Source organism: Scyliorhinus torazame, chromosome 2 (genome assembly GCF_047496885.1).
Source record: "Scyliorhinus torazame isolate Kashiwa2021f chromosome 2, sScyTor2.1, whole genome shotgun sequence".
Lineage (NCBI taxonomy): Eukaryota > Metazoa > Chordata > Chondrichthyes > Carcharhiniformes > Scyliorhinidae > Scyliorhinus > Scyliorhinus torazame.
The window spans coordinates 277,303,880-277,323,249 of NC_092708.1; the positions used below are offsets into that span (position 1 = coordinate 277,303,880).

The following is a 19,370-nucleotide window of genomic DNA, read 5'->3' on the forward strand; positions in this document are numbered from 1 at the left end:
TACCCGCTTTCTGCCTACCTCCTTTTTTAAACAGTGGTGTCACGTTTGCTAATTTCCAATCCGCCGGGACCACCCCAGAGTCTAGTGAATTTTGGTAAATTATCACGAGTGCATTTGCAATTTCCCTAGCCATCTCTTTTAGCACTCTGGGATGCATTCCATCAGGTCCAGGAGACTTGTCTACCTTTAGCCCCATTAGCTTGCCCATCACTCCCTCCTTGGTGATAACAATCCTCTCAAGGTCCTCACCTGTCATAGCCTCATTTCCATCAGTCACTGGCATGTTATTTGTGTCTTCCACTGTGAAGACCGACCCAAAAAACCTGTTCAGTTCCTCAGCCATTTCCTCATCTCCCATTATTAAATCTCCCTTCTCATCCTCTAAAGGACCAACCTTAGCCACTCTTTTTTGTTTTATATATTTGTAGAAACTTTTACTATCTGTTTTTATATTCTGAGCACGTTTACTCTCATAATCTATCTTACTCTTCTTTATAGGTTTTTTAGTAGCTTTCTGTTGCCCCCTAAAGATTTCCCAGTCCTCTAGTCTCCCACTGATCTTTGCTACTTTGTATGTTTTTCCTTCAATTTGATACTCTCCCTTATTTCCTTAGATATCCACAGTCGCTTTTCCCTCTTTTTACCGTCCTTCCTTTTTGTTGGTATAAACCTTTGCTGAGCACTGTGAAAAATCACTTGGAAGGTTCTCCACTGTTCCTCAACTGTTTCACTATAAAGTATTTGCTCCCAGTCTACCTTAGCTAGTTCTTCTCTCATCCCATTGTAATCTCCTTTGTTTAAGCACAAAACACGAGTGCTTGATTTTACCTTCTCACCCTCCATCTGTATTTTAAATTCCACCATATTGTGATCGCTCCTTCTGAGAGGATCCCTAACTATGAGATCCTGAATCAATCCTGTCTCATTACACAGGACCAGATCTAGGACCGCTTGTTCCCTCGCAGGTTCCATTACATACTGTTCTAGGAAACTATTGCGGATACATTCTATAAACTCCTCCTCAAGGCTGCCTTGACCGACCTGGTTAAACCAATCGACATGTAGATTAAAATCCCCCATGATAACTGCTGTACCATTTCTACATGCATCTGTTATTTCTTTGTTTATTGCCTGCCCCACCATAATGTTACTATTTGGTGGCCTATAGATTACTCCTATCAGTGACTTTTTCACCTTACTATTCCTGATTTCCACCCAAATGGATTCAACCTTATCCTCCATAGCACCGATGTCATCCCTCACTGTTGCCCGGATGTCATCCTTAAATAACAGAGCTACACCACCTCCCTTACCATCCACTCTGTCCTTCCGAATAGTTTGATCCCCTCGGATATTTAACTCCCAGTCGTGACCATCCTTTAACCATGTTTCAGTAATAGCCACTAAATCATAGTCATTCACGATGATTTGCGCCATCAACTCATTTACCTTATTCCGAATACTACGAGCATTCAGGTAAAGTACACTTATGTTGGCTTTTTTACCTCTGTTCTGAATCTTAACACCTCGATCAGTAACCTCTCCTAAGTTATATTTTTATTTCTATCCCTGTTTTACTCCCTTCCAACTTCCTGCATCGGTTCCCATCCCCCTGCTACATTAGTTTAAACTCTCCCCAACAGCTCTAGCAAACACCCCCCCTAGGACATCGGTTCCAGTCCTGCCCAGGTGCAGACCGTCCGGTTTGTACTGGTCCCACCTCCCCCAGAACCGGTTCCAATGCCGCAGGAATTTGAATCCCTCCCTCTTGCACCATCTCTCGAGCCACGTATTCATCCTCTCTATCCTGACATTCCAACTCTGACTAGCTCGTGGCACTGGTAGCAATCCTGAGATTACTACCTTCGAGGTCCTACTTTTTAGTTTAACTCCTAGCTCCCTAAATTCAGCTTGTAGGACTTCAAATTTGTCCTACCAAAATGAATCACCTCAAACTTATCAGGGTTAAACTCCATCTGCCACTTTTCAGCCCAGCTCTGCATCCTATCGATGTCTCTTTGCAGCCTACAACAGCCCTCCACATTATCCACTACTCCACCAATCTTGGTGTCATCAGCAAATTTACTAACCCTACCTTCAACTCCATCATTCAAGTCATTGATAAAAATCACAAATAGCAGAGGACCCAGCACTGATCCCTGTGGTACACCGCAGATGACTGGGCTCCAGGATGAAAATTTACCATCTTCCACCACCCTCTGTCTTCTATGTGATAGCCAGTTACTGATCCAATCGGCCAAATTTCCCTCTGTGCCATGCCTCCTTACTTTCTGCATGAGCCGACCATGGGGGACCTTATCAAATGCCTTACTAAAATCCATGTATACATCAACTGCTCTACCTTCAACTGTGTACTTAGTTACCTCTTCAAAGAATACAATCAAACTTGTGAGCTAAGAGTTACCCCTCACAAATCCGTGCTGACTATCCTGGATTAAGCTGTATATTTCCAAATGATCATAAATCCTCTCCCTCCCTTTCCAATAATTTACCGATGACCGAAGTGAGACAAGTCGGCCTATAATTCCCTGGGTTATACCTATTACCTTTCTTGAACAAGGGGGGCCTCCCAAAGCATCCTAGGATATATCCCATCAGGCCCAGGGGATTTATCTATCCTCAGGCTTCTCAAAATTTCTAACAAGTAGAGACGTTGTTGGGCTTTCTTGAGTGTTTCATCAACGCGAGTGAACCAGGACAGACTGTTGGTGATGGTGACCCCCAGGAACTTACACCTATCGACCATCTCCACTTCGGAGCCATTGATGCAGATGAGAGTGTGTGTCGTGCTACGCTTCCTGAAGTCGATGATCAGTTCCTTGGTCCTTCCGACAGATCACCTGTGTCTGGAATTTTGTTACATATTCATAGACTTGGAGTGGGTAATAAAAATCCATATCACAATAACAGGTTTGAAATGAAAAATGAAAATGAAAATCGCTATTGTCACAAGTAGAATTCAAATGAAGTTACTGTGAAAAACCCCTTGTCGCCACATTCCGGCGCCTGTTCAGGGAGGCTGTGCCTGGGAATTGTGCCTGCTTTCAAAGCCAGCGATTTAGCCCTGTGCTAAACCAGCCCCGGTTTATGTTTTGACTTGAGTGCTTTTGCAGCCATTATCGATTCCAGCCAGGGTTCATGAGGCAGTTTCTGTTCTTGGCTTCTGTGAATCTTCTCAGCCTGTTTTCAGTACCAGTTTCCCTTCGCTACTCTTTTTCACTTTATATATTTATAGAAACCTTTGCTATGTTTTTATATTCTGAGTTTGTTTACTCTCATAATCTATCTTACTTTTCTTTATAGCTTTTTCTAGGCTTTCTGTTGACCTTTAAAGATTTCCCAATTATCTAGTTTCCCACTAATTTTGCCACTTTGTATGCATTTTCTTTCAATTTGATGCCCTCCTTTATTTCCTGAGATAGCCATGGCTGAGAATCCCTTTTCCTACAATCCATCCTTTTCACTGGTATGTACTTTTTCTGAGCACTGTGAAAAATCGCTTTGAAAGCCCTCCACTGTTCCTCAATTGACCCACCATAAAGTCTTTGCCCCCTAGGTGTACCCTAGCCAACTCCTCCCTCATCCCATTGTAGTCTCCTTTAAGCACAAGACACTGGTATTCGATTTTCCCTTCTCACGCCCCATCTGTATTTTAAATTCAACCGTACTGTGATCGCTCCTTCCGAGAGGATCCCTTACTATGAGATCATTAATTATACCAGTCTCATTACACAGGACCCGATCTGGGATAGCTTGCTCCCTCATGGGTTCCATTACATACTGTTCGAGGAAACTATCGCGATACATTCTATGAACTCCTCCTCAAGGCTGCCCTGACCGACCTGGTTTGACCAATCGACAGGTAGATTAAAATCCCCCATGATAATTGCTGTCCCATTGTTACATGCATCAATTGTTTCTTTATTAGTGACCACATGCTTTTTTATCACAAAAGTTTCATGAGCACCATTACTGAGACTAGCTTTCAATTCCAGAATTTACTCATTAAATTTTGATTCTACTATCCATAGTTGAACCCATGCTCCAGAGCATGAACCTGGACCTCGTATACTAGTGGTGACCTGACCACTACACCAGTGTCTGCCAGTCCATCTCTTCCTGTTTAGCTGGGGGTGAGCTGGGCTGCATCTATAGGAGCTAACAATGTTTAGAAGGGATTGAGAGTACTGTTTACAGGGGGTGAACACAGTAAGAAGTCGAACAACACAAGGCGACTCCTTGGCCGGGGCTTGTGAATTCCTATCAACTGTCATGGTTTGAGACAATTCACACCTCTTTAACCTGGGATTACCCCTCTCTCGGGATCTGTAAAGACTTCATGACCTGGAAATGCTCACATTCAAAGTATCATCTTGCATCTTTGACTTTGTCTCTATATATATGTTTCCGGAACCTACCTCTTCATTCAGGAAGGAGCAGTGCTCCGAAAGCTAGTGATGTGAAACAAACCTGTTGGACTTTAACCTGGTGTCGTAAGACTTCTTACTGATAGCTTTAACACGGGGGTACTGGGGCTGAATGAACTTCCCAGGCACTGGCTCGTGACGATGCGGATAAGCCGACACAGGCGGCAGCGTTCGCGGGCACAAGGTAACGGCGGGTCAGCATGCGGCGGGCACACGGTGACGCAGGTGCAGCGTGCGCGGGTACAATGCGACGCAGGGGGCAGCGTGCGCGGTCAAGAGGTGACGCAGTCGAAATCGCTCGCGGGCACGGGGTGACGCAGAGGCCAGAGTGCGCGGGCACTGTGCGACGCAGTGGTTGTGCGCGCGGGTACAATGGGACGCAGGGGGCAGCGTGCGCGGCCAAGGTGACGCAGAAGAAATCGCGCGCGGCCAAGGTGACGCAGGAGAGATCGCGCGCGGCCAAGGTGACGCAGGAGAAATCGCGCGCGGGCACGGGGTGACGCACGAGCAGTTGTTTGGTGAGCGAGGCCGCCGAGGAGTCATCATTCACTCCCAGTCAGAATCTCCGGGTAGAGCGTTGTTCGCTTTGGTGAGTCTCGCTGGTGGGGAATTATGGTTCTGGGGCCGCCGAGGGTTTCATAGGCCCGAAGCGGCCTGGCCTGTCCAGGACATCATGTCGAGTCCCGGCCTCACAGCGGTTTAAACTGATTGGGCCTGGACCTAGCGTTTCCATCACTGCCGCTCTGTCTGCCGGAGTAAGAGGTACAGGGGGAGGAAATTGCGGAGGCTGGGCCTGCGGCTGCGGGTGGAGTTGGAACTAGGCCTCGAGTTGGGCCTGACCCGGACGTTGGGCCTGTTAAGTTCCCCGCTGCGAACATTGTGTTCGCCCTCCTGCCTTTAGTTCTCAATCAGTGAGAGCGGTCCAGTCGGTAGGAATCTGGATTTGGAAGCAATGCTGCTGTTTGCTGTGGTAATGTTTTCAAATTTTCCGGCATTATTCCACATTATACACTGCGGTGTAAATAGGAAAACCCTCTAATCGCCGTCACAGGCTGTTTATAATTTCTAGTTTTATCGTGTCCCAAGTTTCTAAAATCATTTGAGTTTTTCTAGGAGAGGCTGAGTATTTTCGCCATCTTGTGTCATGTCCCCGGCAGACCTGCGGTATTCACCGAATCAAATTACACCCAGCTTTGCATTTCCAACGTACTATCTTGTTAACTCAAAAGCTCACTTATTTGATGGTTCTCGGTATTATTTAACACATTTACTCTTTAAGAAAAGGCTAAATGTAATTTGAGGCGCACACGTCCAATCTTATCAAAGTACAGTACATGGTATCAAGCACACCAATTATGTTACGTTAAATTTTGAAATTGGAAGAAAAATATTACCACAAAATGGTGGGCATTACAATGAAATGCCTATCTGATGTATGTACCCAAAAATAGGTATGTGATTATAAGTTCTCTAGGATTCTGATGGGAAACTAACAAGAGTAACATTTTATTGGTGGTTGCTTATCAACAAAAGTGAGATTGAGTAGGTGATACATTTTTGGATAACTTGCTCATCTTTTAAACCATAAAGCATTGTGTAAAACATGGTAGAAGGATTGTGACATAAATGAAAGGGTAATAATTAGCTTGGGTGGATAAATTAGGGGAGTCTTGCATGAGTGTGCAGGTGCAAAGTTTGATTTGTAAATTGTTACATGGATATTTGGAGGGCCGAAGGGCCTGTTCCTGTGCTGTACTTTTCTTTGTTCTCTTTGAAGTGCAATATTTTCTGGCTGAAATAGTGCTGAGGTATATATTTTTTAAGAAACAAATTTCTATCACAGGTAAGTAACTATAGGATTCTTCTGTACTGGTACTAGTTTAGGTTTTATTTTGGGAATTCTACTGTTGATTTTCCATTGAGTCCACAGTGTAGAAGGCGGCTCACTGACCCTCTGACAGAACGCTTTACCAAGACCCACTCCCCCAACCTATCCCCTTAATCCCATAAAATTCTGTTTAGTAGCAGCTCACTCAGAATCTCTTATGGTGGTTGGAATTATGTCTCATTGTTAGTTTACTGCACTCCTGAAGGCAACTTTTTGCTGGAAATGATATTTAACCATCAGGTGCATCACTAATCTCAATCTCCTTATCATGGCATCCGCTGTACCTTAATTTAAGGTTGAGAGTTTTTGCCATGGGTCGTCATGTGACTGAACAAGGTGCTCCTCGACCCATAGATTTGAGTGTATGGGGCAGGATGTCCCACAACGTAGTGGGATCTAGAGTACAGAACTTGCTTCATTTTCTTTTCTTCTCTGCTGCCGCTCTATCTTCTAATTAAAAGATTGTGACTCGAGGCTTGATGGACACATTTTGACCAATTGGTAGCAAATTCCTTCTGGTTTAGCACAGTGGACTAAACCGCTGGCTTGTAATGCAGAACAAGGCCAACAGCGTGGATTCAATTCCTGTACTGGCCTCCCTGAACAGGCGCTGGAATGTGGCGACTAGGGGCTTTTCACAGTAACTTCATTGAAGCCTACTTGGGACAATAAGCGTTTTAATTTAATTTAATTCATTGTCATCAATGTTGCTGCACTTCCAATGAGAGCTTCACAGTGCCTTCAAAACGTATGTCCTCCTTTGGAAATTTAGTCATCTGAGAGTTGAGAAAACAGGACCTGTCGGGGAAGATGGCTTTTGGTCAAGCAACAATGTCCAATACAACAGAGATGATTTTGCGTGTGTTTTACCTGAATAGTTGAGGAGCTGGCTTCAAGAAGGATGCTCGTACTTATTTGATCCTCCCATTGCGTTTTGAGGATGCGGCAGAGGCATTGCAATGGAATTTCTTTAGATCTGGTGCACAGTCCGGATCTTACTGCAGTGTGGTGTTGCCAACTGGTTTGTACAATAGGACTTGTAGCTTCCAGAGATGTTTGTTTGTCTCGTTTGCAGAGGGCTGAGATGGTGTTACTGATTCAGGGTGAATCTCCTGTCAATGAGAAAGGTGGTTGTCAAGGTATGGGAAGTGCTCAATAGAATTTCTTTTTAAAAAAACAAAAACATTTTATTAAGGCATTTATGATTTTATAACAAACAATACAAATACAGATGTACACCTAGTTCAGCGTATAACACATCCCTCCATCTCCCCTTGTTCCCACCTACTCTGAACACAAAATAGTCTAACTTCCTCCCAACCCCCCCCCCCCCCCCCCCCCCTATCGAATCTGCAGACAGTTTAGTTTTCTCCCAAGAAGTCGATAAATGGCTGTCACCTAGTTTCATAGAATTTATAGAATTTACAGTGCAGAAGGAGGCCATTCGGCCCATCGAGTCTGCACCGGCTCTTGGAAAGAGCACCCTACCCAAGCCCACACCACCCTATCCCCATAACCCAGTAACCCCACTCAACCAACACTAAGGGCAATTTTGGACACTAAGGGCAATTTAGCATGACCAATCCACCTAACCTGCACATCTTTGGACTGTGGGAGGAAACCGGAGCACCCGGAGGAGTGGAGAACGTGCAGACTCCGCACAGACAGAGACCCAGCCGGGAATCGAACCTGGGACCCTAGAGCTGTGAAGCAATTGCGCTAACCGCCATGCTACCATGCGACCTCCAGACGAACCCTAACGTTGATCCCCTCAGGACGAACTTTTCACAAGTCTGAGAAACCCAGCCATGTCACTAACCCAAACCCCTGATTTTGAGGGCTTTGAGTCCCTCCACGCTAATAAGATCCGTCTCTGGGCTACCAAGGAGGCAAAGGCCAAAATATCAGCCTCTCTCGCCCCCTGGACTCCCGGGTCTTCCGACACTCCAAAAATCGCCACCTCTGGACTCGGCAACACCCTTGTTTTTAGTATCGTGAACATGACATCCACAAATCCCTGCCAGTATCCCCTAAGCTTCGGGCATGCCTAAAACATATGGACATGGTTTGCTGGCCCTCCCGCACACCTCACACAGTTGTCCTCTGTCCCAGAAAATTGCTCATCCGGGCCACCGTCATGTGTGCCCAGTGAACCACCTTGAATTGGATCAGGCTGAGCCTGGCACATGAGGAAGGGTTGACTCTGCACTCCCCTCCCAGCTCATCTTCCCATTTACGCTTTAGCTCATCTATCTGAGTTTCCTCCCACTCCAGGAGTTCTTTATCGATATTCAAAACCTTCTCCCCACCTCCATTTTAGAAACTACCTTGTCCTGTATCCCCTGTGGCGGCAGAAGCGGAAAGGTCGCAACCTGCCTTCGCACAAATTCCCTTATCTACAGACATCGCAACCCATTCCTTCCCGGCAATTCAAACTCCTCCAAAGCCTCTAAACATGGAAAGCTCCCATCAATAAATAGATTCCCCACCCTCTCAATCCCTGCTCTCTGCCACCTCCGAAACCCCCCATCCAGACTCCCCGGGACAAACTGGTGATTACCACAGATTGGAGCCCACACCGACGCTCCCTCCACTCCCATATGCTTCCGCCACTGCCCCCAGATTCTCTGGGCCGCCACTCCCGCCGGGCTGGCGAGAACGGCAGAGGAGCCGTCTCTACCCGCAACCTATTCACCCGCTTAAAAAAGACCTTTGGTATGAAGATAGGGAGGCACTGGAAAAACAAACAGGAACCTTGGGAGAACCGTCATTTTTACGGTTTGTCCCCTCTCCGCTAGTGACAATGGGAGCATTTCCCACCTCCTTTTCAACTCGCCGGGTCAAATTTAATTTATGCAATTGCTCCCATCCCCATGCCACCTGAATTCCCAAATAACGGAAACTCCCTCCCACCACTTTAAAGGTAAGTTCCCCCAGTCCCCTCTCCTGCCCCCTCGCCTGAATCACAAAAACCTTACTTTGACCCATATTCTATTTGTATCCCGAGAACTGGCCAAATTCCCCTAAGATCTGCATAATTTCCCCATCCCCCCCCCCCCTAACGGGTCAGAAATATATAGGAGTAGGTCGTCTGCAAATAATGAGACCCTGTGTTCCAACCCCCCCCCCCCCCCCCCCCCCCCCCCCCCCCCCGGACTAGCCCCTTCCAGTCCTTTGATGCTCTCTGCGCCATTGCCAATGACTCTATGGCCAAGGCAAACAACAGTGGGGAGAGAGGACATCCTTGCCTTGACCCCTGGTGCAATTTAAAGTAGTCCGAACTCAGCCGATTCGTCCGCACACTCTCCACCGGTGCCTCGTATAGCAACCAAACCCAGTCAATAAAGCCCTACCCAAACTGTCCCAGGACCTCCCGCAGATAATTCCATTCCACCTGGTCAAAGGCCTTTTCGGTGTCCATTGCAACCACGACCTTCACCTCCCCTCGGAGGGCAGCATGATCACATTTAGGAGCCTTCTAACATTGGCCGTTAGCAGCCTGCCTTGAACAAACCCCGTCTGGTCTTCCCCTATCACGTCCGGAACACAGTCCTCTATTCCTGAGGCCCAAATTTTGGCCAGCCGTTTGGCACGACATTCAGTAAGAAGATTGGTCTGTATGACCCACATTGCTCTGGGTCCTTCTCCCGCTTCAGGATCAATGATATTGAAGCCTGCGACATTGTAGGGGGAATGACACCTTGCTCCCTAGCCTCATTAAATACCCTCACCAGCAGCAGCAGTATCCCAGAGAAAGTCTTGTAGAATTCCACTGCGTAGCCGTACGGTCCCGGGGCCTTGCCCGATTGCAAAGCCTCCAATCCCTCTACTATTTCCACGATCCCGATCGGGGTTCCCAACCCCTCCACTAACCCTTCCTCCACCTGCGGAAACTCCAACCCTTCCAAAAATTGTCTCGTCCCCTCCATCCCAGCTGGGGGTTCCGATTATACATTCGACTGTAAAACTCCTTAAACACCTCATTCACCTCTGCTGGGTCCAAGACCGTGTTATCCTCTCTGTCCTTCACTCTTTCTATCTCCTTGGCTGCCTTCCTCTTCCTCAGCTGATGTGCTAACATCCTACTGGCCTTCTCGCCATACTCGTATATCGCCCCCCTCACCTTCCTCAACTGCCCCACCGCCTTTCCTGTGGATACCCCACCTCCGGAGCTTCAGAATACCTTCTATCCACCTGGAGTATTTCTCTCACCAGCCTATCCATCTCTACCTGCTCCACCTTATCCCTATGAGCCCGTATCGAAATTACGTATTAGGAAATCACCTCTAATCACCGCTTTCACCACTTCCCATACCGTTGCTGCCGAAACTTCCCCCGTATCATTTATCTTCAAATAATTATGGATGGCCTCCATCACCCGCCCGCGCACCCCTTCATCCACTAACAGTCCTACGTCCAATCTCCATTGCAGGTGCTGACCCCCTCTCCTTGCTCACCTGTAGATCCACCCAATGTGGGGCATGATCCGACACAACAATTGCTGAATACTCGATATCCACCACCCCCGCCAGTAAAGCTCTGTTTAAAATTTAAAAATCTATCCGGGAATACACTTTGTGCACGTGGGAATAAAAAGGAAACTGCTTCGCTCTTCGCCGTCCGAACCTCCACTGGTCTACCCCCCACTCCCATCAGTTCCATAAATCCCTTTAGCTCTTTTGCCGTGGCTGCCCCCCCCCCCCCCCCCCCCCCCCCCCCAATGACCGGCTTATGCGAGGTCCAGGTCCGGGTTCTCCCCTAACACCTGCCTAATAAACTCCGCGTCATCCCAATTTGGTGTGTAAATATTCACTAATACCACTGGCATCCCCTCCAGCTTCCCGCTCACCATAATATACCTACCTCCTTTGTCCGCCACTCTGCTCCCTCCCTCAAATGACGCCCGCTTATTAATCAAGATCGCAACTCCCCTAGTTTTAGAGCCCCGAATGAAATACCTGCCCAACCCACCCCTTCCTCAGTCTCGTCTGATTCACTACCCTCAGGTGTGTCTCTTGTAGCATTGCCACGTCCACCTTCAACCTCCTCAAATGCGTGAACACGAGAGCCCCCTTGACCTGCCCATTCAGCCCACTCACATTCCATGTGATCAGCCTGCAGGGGGGACGACAACAATCTCCCCCCACCACAAGAAGAAAGTTAACCCGCACACACAACTGAGCAACTTCCCGAAATATTTGGTACAAAAACATTACATACACAGCTCAAAAACAAAATAAATTTAACAGCACAGCCACAGAATTACTCGCCCCCAAGTTCAATGTCTTCAATCACCTGCCAGTCTCCTGTCCTTGATAAAGTTCATCGCCTCCTCCGGCGATCCGAAATAATGTTCTTGGCCCTCGTAAATGACCCACAAATGAGCTGGGTACAGCATGCAGAACTTCACTTGTTAAAGCTCGCCCTTATTTTGGCCAGTTCCGCATCCAAGTCCTGGTAAATCCGCAGCTCGATGTCTTCCCACGCCTCTCAGGGTGGACCTTGTACCTGGTTCCAAGTGATTGGATTTGGTCCCAATCACTTGGTTTGATATTCTCCAACGCTGGAGCGATTCCTTGGTCGATGGGCGGTTTCGAGGTGGTCATTCACCTCTCTTTGTGTAAGCTCCTGCTGGCACCGAAAAGTCTGGGTTGGCTTTGTGTGTCTAATTTGTAGCATATTGTGCCCGTAGATTGCTAATTTATATGCAGATGGCTGGTGTGTTATGTTGATGGTTGTAGGTATCGATTCTGTCTGGCCTCCCCAGAGGCGAATACAGTTTTGCCTGTTTGAGTCCTGTTGGCTGATTTCCCCATCAGCCTCTTCTGTTCACCATTTTAATTCGGGGTTTGGCCATTCTAATCGGGAGTTAGCCATTTTACATGGCTACATTCCCTCCTTGTGATCCAGTCGATTTCGGCGGGAGAACAGCTGGTGAGTCAGTTTCAGCGGGAGCAGTGCGGAAGTGGCTGCTGGGAGGTAAGTCTGCCCTTGTCCTGTCTACTTGTCTTTGCAGGGGCAGGCCAGTCGATTTTGGCGGGAGTGGAGCTGCCTGGTTAGTCAATTTCAGCAGGAGCTGAGAATTTTTTTTTTTAAATTAGTGTTTTAGGCGGGAACAGGAAGTCGACCCGCGGACGTCTGGGAAGACCCTCACCAATAAATTCTGGTGGAGAGGAAACCCGAGACACTACGCGTGTAGTGTCTCCCACCCACCCTCCTCCTCTAACCTAATAATAAAACCCATTGGTCTGAGGTAAGTACCATATTTTATTACATTATTATTATTTTTTATAAAAAATTTAATTTAGTTGTTAGCCAGATCTTGGTAGAAAGTTAGAGGAATGGCAGGGAAGGGAGTGCAATGTTCCTCCTGCAGGATGTTTGAGGTGAGGGATGCAGTTAGTGTCCCTGCTGATTTTACCTGCAGGAAGTGCTGCCATCTCCAGCTCCTCCAAGACCGAGTTAGGGAACTGGAGCTGGAGTTGGAAGAACTTCCTGCAGGTAAAATCAGCAGGGACACTAACTGCATCCCTCATTCGGGAGGCAGAAGGGGTCATAGATAGCAGCTTCAGGGAATTAGTTACACCAAAGATTGGAGATAGGTGGGTAACTGTAAGAGGGACTGGGAAAAAGCAGTCAGTGCAGGGATCCCCTGCGGTCGTTCCCCTGAGAAACAAGTATACCGCTTTGGATACTTGTGGGGGGGACGACTTACCAGGGGTAAGCCATTGGGTACGGGCCTCTGGCACGGAGTCTGTCCCTGTTGCTCAGAAGGGAAGGGGGGAGAGGAGCAGAGCATTAGTAATTGGGGACTCTATAGTCAGGGGCACAGATAGGAGATTTTGTGGGAGCGTGAGAGACTCACGTTTGGTATGTTGCCTCCCAGGTGCAAGGGTACGTGATGTCTCGGATCGTGTTTTCCGGGTCCTTAGGGGGGAGGGGGAGCAGCCCCAAGTCGTGGTCCACATTGGCACTGACGACATAGGTAGGAAAGGGGACAAGGATGTCAGGCAGGCTTTCAGGGAGCTAGGATGGAAGCTCAGAACTAGAACAAACAGAGTTGTTATCTCTGGGTTGTTGCCCGTGCCACGTGATAGTGAGATGAGGAATAGGGGGAGAGAGCATTTAAACACGTGGCTACAGGGATGGTGCAGGCGGGAGGGATTCAGATTTCTGGATAACTGGGGCTCTTTCTGGGGAAGGTGGGACCTCGACAGACAGGATGGTCTACATCTGAACCTGAGGGGCACAAATATCCTGGGGGGGAGATTTGTTAGTGCTCTTTGGGGGGGGTTTAAACTAATGCAGCAGGGGCATGGGAACCTGGATTGTAGTTTTAGGGTAAGGGAGAATGAGAGTATAGAGGTCAGGAGCACAGATTTGACGTCGCAGGAGGGGGCCAGTGTTCAGGTAGGTGGTTTGAAGTGTGTCTACTTCAATGCCAGGAGTATACGAAACAAGGTAGGGGAACTGGCAGCATGGGTTGGTACCTGGGACTTCGATGTTGTGGCCATTTCGGAGACATGGATAGAGCAGGGACAGGAATGGATGTTGCAGGTTCTGGGGTTTAGGTGTTTTAGTAAGCTCAGAGAAGGAGGCAAAAGAGGGGGAGGTGTGGCGCTGCTAGTCAAGAGCAGTATTACGGTGGCGGAGAGGATGCTAGATGGGGACTCTTCTTCCGAGGTAGTATGGGCTGAAGTTAGAAACAGGAAAGGAGAGGTCACCCTGTTGGGAGTTTTTTATAGGCCTCCTAATAGTTCTAGGGATGTAGAGGAAAGGATGGCGAAGATGATTCTGGATAAGAGCGAAAGTAACAGGGTAGTTATTATGGGAGACTTTAACTTTCCAAATATTGACTGGAAAAGATATAGTTCGAGTACATTAGATGGGTCGTTTTTTGTACAGTGTGTGCAGGAGGGTTTCCTGAAACAATATGTTGACAGGCCAACAAGCGGCGAGGCCACGTTGGATTTGGTTTTGGGTAATGAACCAGGCCAGGTGTTGGATTTGGAGGTAGGAGAGCACTTTGGGGACAGTGACCACAATTCGGTGACGTTTACGTTAATGATGGAAAGGGATAAGTATACACCGCAGGGCAAGAGTTATAGCTGGGGGAAGGGCAATTATGATGCCATTAGACGTGACTTGGGGGGGATAAGGTGGAGAAGTAGGCTGCAAGTGTTGGGCACACTGGATAAGTGGGGCTTGTTCAAGGATCAGCTACTGCGTGTTCTTGATAAGTATGTAGCGGTCAGGCAGGGAGGAAGGCGTCGAGCGAGGGAACCGTGGTTTACCAAGGAAGTGGAATCTCTTGTTAAGAGGAAGAAGGAGGCCTATGTGAAGATGAGGTGTGAAGTTTCAGTTGGGGCGATGAATAGTTACAAGGTAGTGAGGAAGGATCTAAAGAGAGAGCTAAGAAGAGCAAGGAGGGGACATGAGAAGTATTTGGCAGGAAGGATCAAGGAAAACCCAAAAGCTTTCTATAGGTATGTCAGGAATAAGCGAATGACTAGGGAAAGAGTAGGACCAGTCAAGGACAGGGATGGGAAATTGTGTGGTGTCTGAAGAGATAGGCGAGATACTAAATGAATATTTTTCGTCAGTATTCACTCAGGAAAAAGATAATGTTGTGGAGGAGAATGCTGAGCCCCAGGCTAATAGAATAGATGGCATTGAGGTACGTAGGGAAGAGGTGTTGGCAATTCTGGACAGGCTTAAAATAGATAAGTCCCCGGGACCTGATGGGATTTATCCTAGGATTCTCTGGGAGGCCAGGGAAGAGATTGCTGGACCTTTGGCTTTGATTTTTATGTCATCATTGGCTACAGGAATAGTGCCAGAGGACTGGAGGATAGCAAATGTGGTCCCTTTGTTCAAAAAGGGGAGCAGAGACAAACCCGGCAACTATAGACCGGTGAGCCTCACGTCTGCAGTGGGTAAAGTCTTGGAGGGGATTATAAGAGACAAGATTTATAATCATCTAGATAGGAATAATCTGATCAGGGATAGTCAGCATGGCTTTGTGAAGGGTAGGTCATGCCTCACAAACCTTATTGAGTTCTTTGAGAAGGTGACTGAACAGGTAGATGAGGGTAGAGCAGTTGATGTGGTGTATATGGATTTCAGCAAAGCGTTTGATAAGGCTCCCCATGGTAGGCTATTGCAGAAAATACGGAGGCTGGGGATTGAGGGTGATTTAGAGATGTGGATCAGAAATTGGCTAGCTGAAAGAAGACAGAGGGTGGTGGTTGATGGGAAATGTTCAGAATGGAGTACAGTCACAAGTGGAGTACCACAAGGATCTGTTCTGGGGCCGTTGCTGTTTGTCATTTTTATCAATGACCGAGAGGAAGGCGCAGAAGGGTGGGTGAGTAAATTTGCAGACGATACTAAAGTCGGTGGTGTTATCGATAGTGGGGAAGGATGCAGCAGGTTACAGAGGGATATAGATAAACTGCAGAGCTGGGCTGAGAGGTGGCAAATGGAGTTTAATGTAGAGAAGTGTGAGGTGATTCACTTTGGAAGGAATAACAGGAATGCGGAATATTTGGCTAATGGTAAAGTTCTTGAAAGTGTGGATGAGCAGAGGGATCTAGGTGTCCATGTACATAGATCCCTGAAAGTTGCCACCCAGGTTGATAGGGTTGTGAAGAAGGCCTATGGAGTGTTGGCCTTTATTGGTAGAGGGATTGAGTTCCGGAGTCGGGAGGTCATGTTGCAGCTGTACAGAACTCTGGTACGGCCGCATTTGGAGTATTGCGTACAGTTCTGGTCACCGCATTATAGGAAGGACGTGGAGGCTTTGGAGCGGGTGCAGAGGAGATTTACCAGGATGTTGCCTGGTATGGAGGGAAAATCTTATGAGGAAAGGCTGATGGACTTGAGGTTGTTTTCGTTAGAGCGAAGAAGGTTAAGAGGAGACTTAATAGAGGCATACAAAATGATCAGGGGGTTGGATAGGGTGGACAGTGAGAGCCTTCTCCCGCGGATGGAAATGGCTGGCACGAGGGGACATAACTTTAAACTGAGGGGTAATAGATATAGGACAGAGGTCAGAGGTAGGTTTTTTACGCAAAGAGTAGTGAGGCCGTGGAATGCCCTACCTGCTACAGTAGTGAACTCGCCAACATTGAGGGCATTTAAAAGTTTATTGGATAAACATATGGATGATAATGGCATAGTGTAGGTTAGATGGCTTTTGTTTCGGTGCAACATCGTGGGCCGAAGGGCCTGTACTGCGCTGTATTGTTCTATGTTCTAATGCGAAGCGTGAAGGATCACATCAGTATTGTTACTTTCCATTCCCTGACCGGGGGGGGGGGTGGGGGGACACCTCCTACATGGCCTCTGAACTGACCATAGCTATGCACAAAAAAATTTAACTAACAATTCTAAGGGCGCAATGTCAGACAGGGACATGCATTACAAAACAACAAACTTGGAACCTCTAACTTATCCTTAGTATACTACACTTGCTAAACATTCCATTATCCAACCTTCCTCTATCATACAACAAAATCACAGCATTTCATACAGTCTTTCCTGGCTTAGCAGTGAAGCTCAGGATCATACAATTTGTTTGCTCATGAAAAAGTTTTTTTTAACATCTCTTTATTTGCATCAACAATAAACGCAAGTGAATGCACTTTATTATTTTATAATAGATCGCGGGGGTCTGGTCGTAACCGAACATAGGGGATCTGATCCTATATACCGGGGTTCGAGCGCGGTAGGCTCTCCTTCTCCATTTTCGTAGGCGCATAGTCTGCACTACACAGCAGAGTATCGCCAACGCTAACAGTGTTTCGATCACATAGGACAGGGAGTACCAGGTTATGAACCTGGCACACCAGGAAGATGTAATGTCGCTGGTGACTGGGCTCTGGGTACTGCGGGGCAGTGAAACATTAACGGCTGGGGGGGTTTGAAGTCATGGGGTTCGAGTTCACGCGCAACCAAAAGTTCAGTAACAGTATGTTGATCAATATGAAGGAAGTCCTCATGGCTGTTCTCTTTCCTTTTCTTTCTTTGTTTTCTCCGGTCCTGGAGCTTCTGGAGTTCTGTAGAAACAAGCATTGTGTCTGCAGCTATCTTTGTTTAATATCTGGTGTGCTAGTGTGCCTGTCCTTTGGTGCCAATTATTCCCTTTATAATTGGTCACTATGTGTGACTCCCTCATTTTTTTCTTTAAAAAACAAATTTTAGGACACGGCACACTTCCCAATCATGAACCAGCGCTGATTTACCATCCAAATTTTCCAGGATGTAAATAGCAGATGACCGACAACCTAAGGGTTACCTAAACAAACAAAACTTTTTGAAATGAAAAATGCCAAATGAGGTGTGTATGGGCCGCGACGGGTAAGAGATGGATGGAGTCCCCGGGTAGGACGGCTACCGATGCCGTATCTCCCCTACCCGAGCGTAGTTGACCAGCGGGGGGCTCCCAGGCAGGGCGGGTCTCGAGCCGTTTCTCCACTGCCTGAGCAACCGACAAGAACGGGCAAAAATGTAGTCATCGTGGTGGGGCTGCCGTAGTGGTTCTATCCTTCGAACCAGAAGGGCAGTTACGAGCGGGCGTCTGATACCCGAACAAATATCAACTGAAAAGCTAGTTCCTCTGAACAAGCGTGTGGCAACGGTGGGTCTCTGAGGGCAAGTTCTCAGAGGTTTCGGGCGTATAGGCGTGTGGCAGTGAGAAAATTATTCTCCTGTCAGACAGACAACATTTATCAAACTTACAAACAACATAAAACATTCTGCAGGTTCCATCAGAAAGGACAACACTTTTCCCAAGCGGGTTCCTTTTAAAACATCATCTGGACACCTCAGTTCTCGGTTGCGAACAGGGTCGCAAAGGGGTTGGCGGTTTGGGAGTCAGACCCAAGGTCGTCCTCTTCCCCCGGGTGCCAAACTCTGGTGTGGATTAGGGCTGATTTGGGGATGCTCTCGTCGTTGCGGACGAGTCGGTATGAGTTGTCACGGTGCCAATAATTGGTGTCTAGTTGGGTGGGGACAAAATCGGGGTCGTCAGTGTGGTTCGGTGGTCGGTGGTGGGGTTTGTTCAGAAAAGTGATCAGGAAGGGATCACTTGGATCGTAGTCGGAGTCGCTGGGTGTGGGTCCGGTTGCATGGCGATAGTAGGGAGACGTGCTGTGGCTATCGTCCGAGTCACAGTCGCTGTCTCTGCTGCTGCAGTCTGGGCGTTCTGGGGCGGAGTGTATATTTCGGGGGTTGACTCGAGGTCGAGTCCGTGGCTGGGCTGGACGTGGTGGGGGTTGGTAGGGTTAAGTTGGCTGTGGGCGGGGTGTGGTGTGCTGCGTCGAGCATGACGTGTGCGTGGTTCGACTGTTCCATAAACCCTCAGCTGGTTTATATGAAACCAGGCAGTCTTACGATTGGGGTACTTTATTTTGTAAACGAAGGGCTTACTTTATCCGCAATGGAATACGGACCCGAATATTTAGGTGACATGAATGTGCTGGGGTTATATACAGAAAGCATCACTTGCTGTCCGATATCGTACTCAGTCGCATGCACTGTCTTGTCGAAACAAGCCTTGCTCCGTTTCTTTCTGGTGCCCAATTTTACTGTGGCTGCTAACTGAGCCGTTTTAACATTTGCAACTAATTGCTCCACAGCTTTCTTGTGTGTGAGGGCCGTTACTTCGGGGCTGGTCAGGTCCAAACCTAACCAGTATCCTGTGCCTTTCATGGGGCGTCCGGTCATGAGAGTGTGTGGTGTGTAACCTGTGGATATAGAAATAGTGTTACGCAAAAACATCAGCGCAAAAGGGAGGACTGAGTCCCAAGCTGTGGTGTTCTGCTGGACCATTTTTCTGAGGGTGGTTTTTAGGGTCCGATTCATGCGCTCCACGATACCACTCGACTGGGTGGTATGCTATGTGGAATTTTTGGGTGATGCCAAATATCGTGAGGATGTTCTGCATGACACGTCCCGTAAAATGGGAGCCTTGGTCAGATTCAGTGCTGCGGGGGAGTCCCCACCTTGTAAAGATGTGGTGGGTTAGAATC

General features: G+C 47.7%; 1 protein-coding gene across 6 annotated transcripts in view; it reads left to right on the forward strand.

The window, feature by feature from the left end:
- The first annotated feature begins 4,870 nt into the window (after positions 1-4,870).
- The window catches only part of LOC140398947 (RNA-binding protein 25-like), a 227,116-nt gene continuing 212,616 nt past the window's right edge, over positions 4,871-19,370 (forward strand). For 4 of the 6 annotated variants that reach the window (XM_072487945.1, XM_072487988.1, XM_072487955.1 and 1 more), the window contains exon 1: positions 5,386-5,418. In XM_072487945.1, the coding sequence (XP_072344046.1) occupies positions 5,401-5,418 (18 nt within the window). In that variant the 5' untranslated portion in view covers positions 5,386-5,400. Of the gene's footprint in view, positions 5,038-5,385; positions 5,419-19,370 lie in introns of those variants that run through there. The other 2 variants (XM_072487996.1, XM_072487972.1) reach the window with 2 other exon arrangements.